This window comes from Physeter macrocephalus, chromosome 21 (assembly GCF_002837175.3).
Source record: "Physeter macrocephalus isolate SW-GA chromosome 21, ASM283717v5, whole genome shotgun sequence".
Lineage (NCBI taxonomy): Eukaryota > Metazoa > Chordata > Mammalia > Artiodactyla > Physeteridae > Physeter > Physeter macrocephalus.
In genome coordinates this window covers 92454891-92469487 of record NC_041234.1, presented here as the reverse complement: position 1 = coordinate 92469487, position 14597 = coordinate 92454891, and the positions used below count along the sequence as shown (strand labels likewise).

The 14597-nt window shown below is 55.8% G+C and overlaps 1 protein-coding gene and 1 long non-coding RNA gene across 8 annotated transcripts in view; one reads left to right on the top strand and one right to left on the bottom strand.

The window, feature by feature from the left end:
- Positions 1-12539, bottom strand: part of LONRF3 (LON peptidase N-terminal domain and ring finger 3) — a 43961-nt gene extending 31422 nt beyond the window's left edge. For 4 of the 7 annotated variants that reach the window (XR_003677939.2, XM_028482826.2, XM_028482827.2 and 1 more), the window contains exons 1-4: positions 10883-12539; positions 8124-8242; positions 4931-5053; positions 1183-1338 (exon numbers count right to left, since the gene is read on the bottom strand). Coding sequence is in view for 6 of the 7 variants with exons in the window: in XM_028482826.2 (XP_028338627.1) it covers positions 1183-1338; positions 4931-5053; positions 8124-8242; positions 10883-11699 (1215 nt within the window). In the remaining variant the exon portion in view is untranslated. The remainder of the gene's footprint in view (positions 1-1182; positions 1339-4930; positions 5054-8123; positions 8243-10882) is intronic. The other 3 variants (XM_028482828.2, XM_024128155.3, XM_024128156.3) reach the window with 3 other exon arrangements.
- Positions 11105-14597, top strand: LOC129391751 (uncharacterized). Its single transcript, XR_008616414.1, has 3 exons — positions 11105-11172; positions 14040-14100; positions 14515-14597. It is a non-coding gene; the product is annotated as an uncharacterized lncRNA (long non-coding RNA).

Here is a 14597-nt window from a genome sequence, read left to right as displayed (position 1 = left end):
GGGTTTTCTGAGTCCCGAACCTGGGGAGTTCAGGGTTTTTTCAGCACCATGGCACTGCCGCATCCTTTCCACGAGCCCCAGGCATAGTCTACACGGCACACTGCTTTGCAAGGCAAAGTTTGGGTGGAAATCCAATCCCCGCTCCCCAGCTGGCTCACATGGGAAAGCCAGGGGTGCTATTTTTCTTCATTTCAGATTGAGCTGCCATTAGAAGTCACTCCAGACACCCTGGTTCAGTGTTAGGGTTCTCAGTCCTGTAATAATGATCTCAAACAAGTATTGAAATGCACTAGGGGTGCTTTGATTTCAGGAGATACTCTTAAGTTCTGCCTCCCCGCCACCCTTTTTTGAGTCAGGTACACCTGCATTTTATTCATTCTCCAGAGCGGGGAAAGAAGTCAGGGAAATGTAAGATTCTCACCTGTCAGAGAATCCAAGAAGCCACAGAGACCCCAGGGCTCACATACAGGGGAGGCACACAGATCACAGACGGAGGGCAGGCAGATGTCCCGAGGTGCCTAGATCTTCAGAGCTCAACTCTGCCTTCACGTCTGCCCTTCTGAGCCCCAGCCTCTGCCCACTTGCCCTCTGCTGGGAAAGCTAGGGCCTGGAGACCATCGTTTTCAAAGACTCAAATACCTGCGACTTCCTAAGTCGCTTCCCTCTCCGCGGCTCCAAATATGTACTGGAAGTCTACTTACGTGTAAGACACGGTGCAGGCATATGAAATTACCTCCCCTTGGGGATCAAATGGAGTTGTCTTTGCGCAAGGAACTTAGCTGGTGCTCAAAGACGAGCAGCTTGCACAAACAAAAAGCAGGAAAGGAGGGGCTGTCAGGCCCTCTTCCCAGGCTCCGCCCCTAAGCTGATAAAGCCACCCTGACTGAAGGGCTCCAGGGGAAGTGGGCCAGTTCCTTTCTAGTTCTGTCAACTCTCTCTTTCAGCTGGATCTGACGAAGAACTGAAAACTGAACGTAATAAATCATCAACCCCGGGCCCCTGCCTAAAATCCAATTTCATCTTCAGGAAATAGCCTTCTAGCAAAGAACGCAGCCATGAGCGACTCCATTTCTTCTTTCTCAGGAACCGAATGAGGTAGGAGGGTGAGGGCTCACTCCCCACGTTTGCCCACAAAACAGCCAAACGAAGCGTCACGAGCGAGCTGGGTGAGTGGAGTTTTACCTGTGACAACTTTGGTAGATTATGGCTGGTGCCTTCAGTAGCCAATGACTCTACGTGTTCCTTTAATCTAGGGTGAGGTGCCAACAGCTTCAGGATATCGGGAGAATGTTCCTGAGAAGCCCCCGGGAATGATGGTGAAAAGAAACTAAGGAGAAGCTGTGACATAAAACAGAAGACTTCACTACTTAAGTTTCTACAGGTGCTTGGGTGGGGGGAGGAAGGGGCAAAGGGCACAGCTTGCGGGGCCAAACTCCAGGGAGGAAGCCTTGGACCAGAGACCCTGACACAGTGGGGGAGGGGTCCTCACTTCAGCGCGTCGGAATTGCCTGGGGAGCTTAGGAAAACTCCAGGTTCTAAGTTCCCATGCCCGGCTCCCCGAGGTCTGAAGTGTGGCCTGAGAATCTGGATTTTGAAAAGGCACTACAGATGCCTTTGTCACCCTAGCCAGAGGTACAAATCACCACTCCGCTGCTACCATTCCATAGAAATATCTGCAGGGGGATTTCATAACCTACGTAGGAGGAAAGAGGCAGAGGTGAAGACGGGAGAGAAACATCAGCTGGGGGACCTGGAGTCGTGTCCGCCACACCCCCATGGGTAGAAGGTGACAAACGTCATCGAGGTTCCTCGATATTTCTTCCCACCCTGCCCATTTTGCTTCCCTCCTCCGTCAGCCCGGATCATGAATCCCTTCAGCAGTGAGATGTTAGGAAAAGCAGAACCCAACCTTCCTCCCTCTTCTCCTCGTCTCTCCTCCCCGTTTCTGGCCTTCACTTTCCAGAGAATGTCAGGTATCTTCAAGGACGGGGGGCAGACCGGTTCCAGTCTATGGCCGGCTTCCTTCACAATTGATAAGCTGGGGGCAGTGGCGTGGGGGCAGGCAGAAGACCCAGAAGGGACTGCGAGTCAAAGATGTGCGGTCGCGTGGACGCTGCGCCATCAGCTGCCCACATCCTTGTTTCGGTTCTCCCCTGTGAAAGCGCCAATTATCAACATACATATGTATCTATCGTATGTAACACAACACAGGAAGGCAGGTCGCTCACTTCTAAAACATATTCACAAGTTTGCCGCTGAGACCCACTAAAGGGCGCTCCACCCCTTGTTCTGGGTAATAGGGGATTAACTGATCAGGAGGATCTGACCGAAACTCTGACCAAACTCTCTCTGGTTTGATTTGCTCTTTTGCTGGCCCCCAGCAGTTCCTTCATGATGTTCCTTCTGAATGCCAGCACTTTCCACGTAGCCAAGCCCTGCTCATCCCTCAAGGCTCAGCTCCAGCACTACCTTCCCCTACTCCCCTAGCCTCCCTGATCTCTCCTGTCCTTCCGTGTTCTCGACTGCACCATAAGATAGCACCTCACACTACACAGTCTTGTGTTAGCCTCAAATTGCGTTGCAGATGTAAGTCTTTCTCTCTAACCAGATGGTCGCCTTCTGGAGGGCACGTGACAGATGTCCAATAAATACTCACCACACTGGATGGAACTGAATTAAGACACTAGCCATCCCAGGGCCCAGGGAGAGGCCTAGGGTTCAGACCCAAAGTCTTCAGACAGATGCCTCTGTCTCCTCCCAGCTGTAAGTTGGTAAAGGAGTGAGGTGGGAAGGTACTCACAGTGCCCAGGGCCATAAATGCCAGCTTTCAGAGGCTCCTCTTCCACGGGAGCCAAAGTTGGCTCTCAGAAGCCCTCCCGAATGGCCCACCAGGACCAACCCACTTCTGAAGCAATCTCCCTGGAATTCTCCCAGACAGAGCACTAGCAGCCACGGGGCATCCCAGGGCACAAGGGAAAAGGGGTAAGAGTGCGGTGAGAGGTGAAGAGAGGCAGAGAGGGAGCTCGAAGGAAGCAAAGCAGAAGTGACAGCAGCACTGACCTTCCTCCTTTCATATCTAAGGTCTCAGACTAGGCCTTCTCAGTGGCTTCGGAAAACAAAATTTGGGGTCAACTCTCAGTAAGAATGGGCATTCCACTTGTGAATGGAAGTCAATTCCGCTTCAGTGTCAGCCTTCGAAAGGCCCAAATGGGTCAAGAGGGCAAACAAGAATCTGAGGTAAATACAAACATTAAAAAGAAACCCAGGCCTGTGAGTGGCTAAGGCAGCTAATGAATCCCCAGTGAGCCTGGACCATCTCCGTCACACCTCTATCCCTGGAATGGGAACAATCCAGTAAATAAGCACAGCGGAGGGTCCTCAGTGTTCTTAAGTAACTGCCATGCCCTCGCCACACTCAGTGGAAATTCGCCTCTATATTCTCACCCCAGCTTCAGAACTCCGGAACCCTCGTCACAGGCAAATGCTCGCTTGTATGCTCTGAAATTCATATTACACCATATAACAAGTGCAAGATTGTAAGGTAGGTCCTTGAGGAATGACACTGTGGCTTATGCCTCTTTGGGTCGCAGAGCTTAGCACAATGTGTTGCCCTGCCCTGTTAAGGCAGCTGTGGAAATGACACTAGGTGGTCTGTAAAATCGGGCTGTAGAGAGAGATCAACCCAACTGATGATACCAGAGCCTCTCAGGCCAACTGGGAAATGGACAAATGAGAATAAAGAAACCACTCAGTCCTGAGCCCAACACCTGCCTCTTTTGGCCTTTGCACACTGTCTCCAAAAGACAAGGCTCTTCTAATCGCCTTTGTCCATCTATCCCAGACCTGGATAATTCCATTGCTGCTCTCCCCCCAGCCCCAGCAGTGGGTGCTGGGACTCCTGACAAGGCCTCCTGGGACAGCAGGATGGTGGAGCAGCTCACAAGGCAGACTCTGGAAGCAGGTGGAGTTGGGTTTGACTGCTCTTTCACCAGTCACTAGGTGTGTGACCTCAGGAGAGTCACCAAGCCTCAGCTTCCTCATCTGTCTCATCTGTAACATGGGGATAAATAATAGTACCTACCCTCATAGGGACATTGTGGAAATTAAATTATATCTTCCCCATAAAGCCCATAGCACAGTGTGGGGTGCATAGGAAACGCTCAATAAATGTTACCCATTATTATTATTATTATTACTCACACTATGGAGTACAGTTAAGAGTTGGGAAAGGGTCCACAGCTTGGAGCAATTCTCCGCCACCAGCGCTCTGACTAACCAGGCCAAAGCAACTTCCCGGAAAAGAAACCTTCTGTGAGAGGCATAACCTCCAGAGCTCAGCTTCCCTTAGTTCATTGATTTTGCTAAAGATTCCTTTCTGGAGCCTTCAGGAACCACTCCTGTCTCTTGCGCCCTTTCTTCATCCACTGCTCTGCCAAACTGTACTGGGACAGGGGCACTTGGGGAGTGGCGGTGAATAGGGAGTGGGAGAGCAGAGGCCACCACTGCTTGCTAGCATCCAACTTCCAGGCCAATTAGCCTACAACTGCAGGCAGCCTCTCACCCAGGACCTCTTGCCAACAGCCAGAATCTCCTCAGTGGGCCTCCATCCCCATGTTAACTTATTTGGTTTTATTTTGTTTTGTTTGTTTCCCACTGACAACCCAAACCCCGAGTCAAGGAAGCAAGAACATTCCTCACCAGCTCCTACGGAAATGCAGGAACTGCTCAATCTGATTGTACGTGCCAAAAGGATGGTGCTTCCGGGCCATCCATTGGCACTTGTGTCTCGCTCCTGTCCCCTCAACCCAGGGAGCCACCCACTCAGGACCCCCCATCCCAGGAAGGGCAGTTCTCTCACTCCCCCCCCACCCCAGAGAAGACAGAGGGGTGGGGCCGCTGGGCAGCTGGACCTGACGTCATCGCAACTCACCCTTTGGGCTTCAGCTCTTGCTCTTTTGTTCTTTCCATCGAGGGACACACAATATAGAAACTCCCTTAGTGCTTCCTCCACCTTGCCTAGGGTGGCTAAGGCTTGCGCTTTTCTGAAGTGTGCCTGGAAGAAAACATGAGCATTCAATCCCATTCTTATCCACCTCTGGATGCTGCTGTCATTCATAACACCAGCTAACTGCTTCGTGGGTTTTCATCGTCATGTGAAAGGTTTTAAAAGGACTATCTCATCTATAGCCCTACTAGGTAGGCAACTGTTCTGAAGCCCATTTTCAAGGAGATAAAACTGAGACTCAGAGAAATGACTCGCCCAAAATAACCCGGGTGGGAAATTGTGGAATCAAGTTTTGAGCCTGGCACTGACTGATACCGAAGTCCAAATTCTCAACCACTGTGCCTCCGCCTCCTCCTCTCCCGGCCCCACCACTGTATTGGAGGAGGTACCAAATGTAGCAAGAACCCCCATTTGAGCACACACTAACCAGGTTTCAGGACCTGCCTGGATGGGCCTTCCTGGTAACTGGTCAGTCAAGCAGAGACCTAGTCCATCTTACCGGCTGAGTGACCACCTACACTCACTGATCATTTATCAGAAGAGGCCCAAGTAAGCCAAGGCATGTGATCTCTCCAAGACGTGAAAGGTAGCTAGTAGCAAAGCTGCAACTAGAACTGTGCCCCTCCCCACAAAGCAGACCGCCCGCCCTTTGGAGGGCTAACCAGGGCCTGCGCAAACACTTCGGCTCCGGTGGGCTCGGCTCACGTCTGCTCCCTCGCCACGTCTTGAAATAGTATAAGAAGTTTTAGGGCTCCTCAGGGTCCAAAGCCCACCTGCCCTGGGAGAGAAACCCTAAGGGGTAGGAGAGGAGCATCCTGAGGAAGAGGGAGGAAAAAGAAAAGAGGTGTGAAGAGGGCTGCCTTCTCTCCGTGCCTTAGGACAGGTGCTCCTGGCAGCTTGGCTTGGAGGCTGCCCCTCAGGGGCCTGCTCCCCACTCCCCCAGCTCCACGGCTGACCCCGAGTGTAACTTAGTGAAGGAAGCAATCCAGGGTGCAGCTGCTGGGCACTCTAATATGCGGGGCCTCCCCTTCCGACACGCCTCTGCAGGCCGCAGTGCCCTCCGGCTCGGGCCTGGCTACAGGGGTCAGCCGGGATCAGCCTTCTTGAGCAGTGGCCCCTGCCCCAAGCCTCTTGGGGGCCTCCCCCGGAACTCCCCCTCCTTCTGGAGCCGGATGCATGGCTTGTTGCGTGTTCCCAGCAGTGCTCCAGGGGCCCTCAGGAGAAAGGCTTGTGTGACATCTCAGGGCGGCTAGAGGAGATAAGTGCTGGGAACCTGGAGAGACTTTTGGGATCTGAGCAGTCATGCCAAGCTCAGGGCCGCCAGCTCACCCTACTGGGAGCTGTACCGCCTGCAGGAGAGTCTGAGAAGCACGAGCCCTGGCTGGGTGGCCGGAATAGGGCTGCACGCGGTGAACTCCTCCCACGGGGGCGTTTCATACAGAAATGGTGGGAAATATGCAAATCGGGGTGTGAGGCGGCTCTGAATCAGAAGCACCATTCAAGTCTTCTCTCGACCCCCAAGTCAGCAGAGTTGTCTCATCACTGCCTCTCTGCTTACCCCAGCACTTTGGGGAAATGAACTCCTGTTTAATATTTCCACCAACTCTTCCTTCACTGGGGAAGTCACTTTTCCTGTTTCATCCAAAATGGTCCACTGCTTACTCAGCCTTGTTTCCCACTGCACTGTTGAGGCCCCAACCCTTAGGGGGCCTAAGCAGAAAGAGTTGCAAGGGAAGTCCTCTTATGCCCAGGCAGCTCACTGGCCTGCACCACTACAAGGCCTGAAATGCTGCCACTGAAGCTCCTGTGGGCTAAGACTTTGGTGACTTTGAATAAACTGTAATTGTGCTCCTTGGGAAAGAGAATATACTAATCCATCATCACTCATGAAAACCCTCTCATGAAAGAACATACGAGATTCACTCTGACATTAATGGCCTAGTATGCAGCTCCACGATGTTTTATCTGAAGTTCCCAGATCCAGAAAACAGTCTGATAATCCAATGTTTTCATAAGCTTGACATCAAAATCATTAGGTGGCAAAACCTGACCTAAAATGATGTGTGTTACAGTCTTTGTCCCACTTAGTGTGTATTTTCATGTAATATCCTGCAGAAATAGTGTGTGTGACTATGGGGCGCTGTCCAGAGCTAAAACCTGGTCTTTGTGAGATTGGAAACCTTCTGGATTCTGAACATATCTGGCCCCATGGGATTCAGATGAGGGATCACAGCCTTGGATGAGCTGGGGTTGTGTAGAGAGAGCACCACACCAAGAGCCAGCGTTACAGCTCACAGAATGGTCTCTTGGCCACGCTCACCTGTAACCCTCACTGCATCCCTGTGAGGCGATCCGGGCAGACAGCAAGATCTTCATTTTGCAAACTAGGACACTTAGGGTTCAGAGAGTGAAGCGACTTCCCCATGGTCACTTAGCTTGCAGGTAGTAGAGCCCAGGCTCAAATCTAATCTTCTAAACAAAATATTGAAATGCGGCTGAGGGCCAGTCCTGAGGCCTGACAGAGATGCAGAAAGTGACTTTGCACCCCGGCATCTTGAGAGGTGTTGAACCTGTCTTTCTCCCCACCCCTCCACGTGACCTACATGTTTAGGGGGACCGGCAGGCTGACTGACTACATTAAGGACTTGAGATGGCAGAACGAGCCAGCAATACTTCTCTCTCCCTCCTCTTTCTACTGTCCTGGGAAAAGAATGATGCTGATGATGGCAGACACACACAACACTATGTGCCAGGCATTGTTCTAAGTATGTGCGTGCATTAGCTCACGTAATCCTCACAACAAACCCTGTGAAGTAGATGCTTTGAATATCCTCATTTTATAGATGAGGAGATGAGGCACAGGGAGGTTAGGTAATTTGCCAAGGCCGCACCGCTAGTAAAAGTAGCAGAGCTGGGACATAAACTCAGGCAGTCTGGCTCCCAAGTCCATGCTCTAGAGAGTCACAAGGCCCAGGCTGCTCCCTAAGTCCCCCTTTGTCAAGGGACCCCCCAGCTCCTTTGAAGAGCCTTCTCCCTGCTCTGAGTGAGGGAGGCAGTCCTTCCTGCCAGTTCCTGTCTACAGTACAAGTCCTTCCCATCCCCCACATCCCACACTCACCTTAAACCCCATGGGGCGGAGCTTACATGCTATTTCTGCATCATGTAGTGCATCCTCATGAGACTCCAAGGTGAAATAAATTTGAGACCGGTTGCTGTAAAGCAAGTGGTCATTTGGAGCTGCCAAAATGAGAAAAAACAAACAAACAACAACAACAACAAAAACCTTGAGCAAAATGACAAGTTATCTAGGACTTTTCTACTAGGGACCCAAAGGGGTAAGCTCGATCTCCAGCCCTAATATTGCCCTGCCTACCACACCCCCCAGCCGCTCTGGGTCTGAGCTTCCTCAGCTGTAAAGAAGTCATTTTTCCCCTTCTCTCAAGCAGTTCCTTCGAGGGCCTGTGGTGTCAGTGGTGCGTTAGCAACTTTGACATACAGGAAACTCTCGCACCCTGCTTCATGGCCGTGGCTAACAACCTACAGCCTGGCTTCTGGGTGAGGTATTGCCCCCAAGGAAACAGGCCAGGGAGGAAGGAGAAGGGGATGGCCAGATGTGACCCCCATCCTTGCCACCAGGAAGACAAGTCCAAGTTAGTCTCCCAGTGATATCAGCGACATCTCTGTCTACAAACCCCAGCACACATGAAGTTCTTCTGAAGAAAATAGAAATGCATCTGCAAGCCTCCATCCTCTCATTACAGATAGGCAGATGTGAATGGACAAGGCTTCTGGGAATAAAGTGAGGTTGGCTCTCACCAATACTCTGAACCACTAGATGCCAGGGTTGGAAAGGCCTTTAGAGATCATCTGGCTCAATCAACCCATTCTTCAAGGAAAATCAAGCCCACAGAGGGGAAGGCATCTGCTCAAAGTCTAGCTAGCTGGCCAGACTCATTGCTAACTTGCCAGACTTTGAATCTGGGGTGGGAGACAGGTTCCTTTTTTTCCGAAGGGGAGTGTAGTACTTCGAATAGTAAGGAAGGGAGACTGGCCATCTTCCGGCACAAAGATACTCTTTGTTGGGGAGGTCCCTTTCCTCTTGGAAGGGTGAAGAGGTCTTGACATTTTTCACCTTGACTCCTCTGGTGGTGCAAGGAAGAACCCCCAGGGAAAAGTGGTGACAGCAACAAAGGGGGAGGAGGTGAAGGGCAGGAAGGGGCTTTCGTGGCCCTTAGGGGTCGGCTGAAAGGAATGGAACCTCCCTTGGAGACCTGGGCTTAAGCGGCCGCCACCTGTCTACTTCATACTGCCCTGCTCTTCCCCAGGGACTGGGCTCCAGCTTCTGCTGCGGGAACAGGCTTTGTTGGCTTTTTTCCAGCAGGGTTGTGCAGAGGTTTCGCCTGGGTGCCCATTACTTGCTCTTAAGACATCAGTCAAGAGTTTGCAGCCCCCTCTGTCCCCTTTCCTTGCAGTACACACTGTGCTTTGCTTGGGCACACGGGGTCTCGTTCCTCCCCCTCCCCCATTACCTGTTGCAAGCTCGAGTGGAGATTCAACACGTGGGGACGCCAGCCCACCCGCTCCGCCACCCATCCGAGTGGGGCTCAGGGCACCCTGGGATCCCACAGCCCTGTCTGCCCAGCCCTGTCGCCTCCTCCCCGGCACGCTTCGCCAGACACCGCGCCCCGCCGCCGAGCTCCTGGCAGCCGGCCTGAGCTGGGCAATACCCGCGGCTCGGCGGCCACTTCCTGGGTCCAGACGCGGGGGGTCGGGGAGGGGGGAGTCATTCCCTGAGGGAACTCGGACGCCCTAGTGCGGCCCGAGGCGCGGGACTGCCCACATCGCCCTTGAGGCCGCAAAGACCACCCATCCCTCCTCAGGCGGCACGGGAAAGCGGGACAGAGGCGGCCCCCTTGGCAGCCAGCCCACGGTCCCCGGGGATCCCCGAGCCGTCGCCTGGCCGGTCGCCCTCTGGGCTGTCGGGCTGGCGTTCGAGGCGACAGCGCAGGCTGCAGGCGGTCGGGCGGCGGGGGGGGCATCTATTTCAGCCGAGGATCGTGTGATAGGAAGCGGTGACAATGAGTCACAGGGCGACGGGGCTCGAGCGCTCCCCCCACCCCACCCGCACACGCTCCCGGGATGGTTTCCGAGGCAAGCGTGGCCCACTTCGGCTACCTCAGCCGTTACACAATCTCGCCCGCCCGCGCGGAGGAGGGGCCGCCCGGCCCGGGCCGCTCGCGGCCCCTTATGCAACCAGTGCTCTCCTGACCTAATTCCACGCCGGACCCACCCCACCGGGAGCCGCGGCCCCGGAAGGGACAACTCCCGGCAGCCACGGCGGCCCCAGGCCGGGAGGGAGCGGCAGACGCAGGCGCCGACCGAACATCCCAGGCTGGCGGGAGCCCAGAGGCCCCGGCGCGCGAGTGGGAAGGGTGCGAAGTTCCCCTGCTGGCCCGAAAGCTACGGGCAGGTGTTAAGAGGGGCCCGAGCGCGCAGAGACAGGAGAAGGCGAGCCCGAGAAACAGACGGTGACACCGAGCAAGAGCCAGAGTGACAAAGATACGGAAAGAAAGAAAAAGACGGAGAAACAGAGCGACACAAACAGAAGCAGGGACTGAGACACGCAGAAACACACAAGCTAACAGGAGACACAGAAGAAGACAAAGAGCAAGGAGATAGACAGAGACCCAGAGAAAGGGCGATGAACCAGTAGAGACAGAGAAAAAGTCGGAGACGGAACTCCAGAGCCCCCCTCCCCCACTCCGGTCGCGGTCCATCCCAAGGTCCGCGCGCCCTCCTCCGCCCGGGTCCACCCCGCAGCTCCCCGCCGGGCTCGTGCCCCCGCCCGCCCCCGCCCCGGCGGCACGGTGGGCTCACCCAGCCTAACTGCCTCGTTGTACTTGAGCAGCGCCGCCTCCACCTGGCGCTCGCGGTACAGCCGGTTGCCCTCGTGCCGGAGTTGCGACGCCCTTGCCGGGCCCGGGAACAACTTGCCGAGGAGGCCGCTGAGCACCACGTTGACCCGCAGCGGCGGCGGCGCCTGCTGCCCAGCCCGCCGGGCCCCGCGCGCCCGCCCGGTGGCCACCATCAAAGCGGAGAGTTTGACCCCGCACAGCGCACAGCGCCGGTCGGCTGCCCGCCCGCGTTCCAGGCACAGTTTACAAAAGGTGTGTCCGCAGGACAAGGACACGGGGTCTGAGAGAAATCCATGGCACTTCCGGCACTTGAAGCCGTCCCACACCTCGGTGGCCTCGGCGGCCGTCGCCGCCCCTGCCTCTTCCGCCGCCAGCGCGCAGCTCGCCCCGCGGCTCCCGTCCGGGGGCTCCGGCGCCGGCTCCTCGCCTTGAGGGACTTTCTCGGCCAGGCAGCGCACCAGCTGCTCCAGCTGCTCAGCCACCAGCTGTTGCCGCTCCGAGAGCTGTCGGTACACCTCGAGGGCTTCCCGGAGGCGCCCCCCAGACGCCAGGGCGTCGGCCTGCGTGAGCAGGACTTTGCACTCCGGCGTCGAGGCCCTCGGAGGCCGCTCCTGCGGCGGCGGCCGGGTCGGTAGAGGTGCGGGGCCTTCTGTAGCCGCCTCTGGGTGGGGGCCCGTGTCTCCGCGGGCAGGTGATGCCGCCGGCTCCGCCAGCTCTAAGTTGTTGCTGCAGAGCTCGGCGGGCAAGCTCAGCATCTGTTCAGTCTGAAATGAATCCATAGGGAGAGGGACATGCGTGGGGAAGAGGCGTCTAGGGGCCGGGGACGCGGAGCAGGGAGCGGCGGCTGGAGGGAATCGGGGCTGCCACGGCTGCCGCTCTGCCTCTCGCCGGTCTCTGCAATGCCTCCACGAGCTCCATGCCGGCCGCCCCGCGCCGCCTAATAACTGTCTTGTCTCAGCAAAGTGTTATATAAAACGACACCACGTGACGCGCCGCCACGCCGCTCATTGGCCGGCGGCGGGGCGATTGTTACAAAACCAGACAGTTTTGTAACAGTGTTGCGCTTGCTTCTTTGGGCTTAGCTTTTCTTGGCTTCTTTTTGCGGTTGTTTGTGTTTACACTCTGTCTTAGTTCCCCCTCGCAATGTGGTTCCTTTTCGGAAGACGGGGAGGGAAAGAAAGAACCCAGCGTCTTCTCCTGGACTTCTCCGTCTCCAAACCCTACCCCATCCCACCTCCAAACCCGTCAGCAAACAGGTCCCCTCTGCCAGCCGCCCGCTAGCGGTCCCCTCTCCCCTCGAGAGGCCGGTACCTCGAGGCGCGCAGTCCGCCAGGTCGTTAGGGACGCCGGAGGCTTGCCCTCCCAGGGGCGACGGCGGCTGTCTGTGAAGGCAAGCGGGTTGGGAGGGTCCCCGGGCAGCCCCCACCGGGGTCGCGGCCCCGGCTCCTCACACCCGGGGTCCCTGGCCACCTTCCCCATGGAGTCCACCAAAGGTAGTGAGTGCGGTTATCCGAGGGCGCTTGATCTCCTGTGCCGGGAAAGACTCGGAGCAGCGGGCCCGGCGGGCTCAGCAGCTTGGCGGCGCTCGCTGAGCGGAGAGGGACGTGCGGAGAAGATGCGCTCGCCGGCTAGCGCCCCGGAGGAGGCCCCCCGCGCGCCCCGCTTCCTCACCTCTCTCTCCTCCAACGCTGGAACCTGCGCTGGGGCGGGAGGCCGGCGCCCCGGCCCTGGGGGCCACCGGCAGGATGCGCGCGGTCGCGAGCACAAGGCCTGCTGGGGTCAGTGGGCACTCCGGGGGCGTGCGAGAACGGCGGGCGGAAGGCGGGAACCCAGAGCGCCGCTCGGGAGAACGTCCGCGAGTCCCGGCGCACACTCCAGCGGCCGGCCCCGCTGCCTGCCGGTCCGCCGCTCCAGAGCGGAGACTTCCGACGCAGGCGCGTCACCGTGGGGGGCTGCGCGCAAGCCGCGATGCTTGGCTCACAACGGCTAGGGGCCTCAAGGGTGCCCCGCTTCCTTCCAGAAGGCCAGAGTGAACCGCCCACCCCGCGTCTCCCTCCCACCCCCACACTTCGGACGGGAGCCACTCGCGCAAATAAGGGTCCCGCTGCTCCAAGCAGGGAGGTGGGGTCTGGACTTGTCTCCGGCTCAGTGGGCCTGCGGAGTCGGCAGGCTCTCGGTACTGCCTGGAGCCACGACCGAGGTAGAGTGCCGCCGCAGAGGCCTGAGGACCTACAACGGGCGCCTGCTCTGGCCATTTCTTAGCTGAGTGACCTTGGGCAAGTGATCTAAAACTCTGGGAGCCATCGTTTTGGCTTCTGAACCAGTGTCAAGGATGACTAGTTATGTTTCAGAGCTGGGAACCACAGGCTCCATCCGGGCTGTGTCTCTTTAGGTCATTAATCCCCCTTGAGTGAACACCAAGGTCCCAGAGAACAGGTACTGTGCAGCTATCCTTAGAGCCTCCCTCTGAGACAGGACGGGGGGAGAGGGTCAGAAGGGAGAAGGGACACGGGCACATAGGGGAAAGGGACCAAGAAAAGAAACAGAGGAACTCAGGATGTAGCGAAGAAGGCACACATCGGAAAACTTGGCTTGCAGCCCTGGCTTTGTCATAACTTGCTGTGAGACTTTGGGCAAGTCCTCCCACAAGGTCTTAGTTTGACAAGGTCTTGTCCTAATGTCCAAGGTTCCCTCCAGCTTGAACCTTGACAGCCTTCTATCCTAAGACTAGATGTCATGATACCTAACTCAACTACTTAAGTACAAAAGACTAGTCCAGATGCTGTGGGAGATGGTGGCTTGGACAAGGGGGTGAGGTCAGCAGTAGTAGTGGAAGGGCAGGGGTGGCCAGATGGCTGTCCTCTTCTTCAAGGTCAGGCCTGAGCTAGAGTTTGAAGCTGGGGAAGTCAGGAGACTGGCCAAGAGGTGGAGGAGAAGACTATGCCGGGCAGTTGGGGAGAAGCTGGAGCTCCTGCTGACTTGCCGTCTAAGGGGAGCTCCTTTCACCTTCAGTTTCCCCTGTTATTGAATGGGGTCTATCAGTCCAGTCTGTTCAGGCTGCTATAACAAAACACCACAGACTGGGTGGCTTATAAACAACAAACATTTATTTCTTACAGAGAAATTTATTTCTGGAGACTGGGAAGTCCAAGATCAAAGTGCTGGCAGATCCAGTGTCTGGTAAGAACCCTCTTCCTGGCTCAAGACAGCTGTCTTTTTTCTGTAGCCTCACATGGTGGAAAGGGGCAAGGGATCTCTGTGAGGTCTTTTATAAAGGCATGAATCCCATTCATGAGGGAACCCTCATGACTTAATCACCTCCCAAAGGCCCCACCTCCAAATACTGTCACATTGGGGATTAGGTTTCAACCTATGCATTTTGGCGGGGGGGGACACAGTCTGTAGCAGGGTTCCAGGCATTAATTATCTGTCTGTCCCTTCTGGCGCCTGTGAGGAGGGATAATCTGTGGGGCAGGTAAAGAGATTTATATGAAAGGGCCATGAGATGGATAGTGATGAAGACCTCAATTCAAAAATTTTATCCCTTTGACAAGTTTTAAAAATAGATATTGGTTACCCAAAATTGTCTTCCAGATGCAGATTTGGGATGTGCCTTGCTCCCTGGACCACCTTGACAAGTAAGCATTCCCTGGGTTGGCTTCCCTCCCTTACCCGCC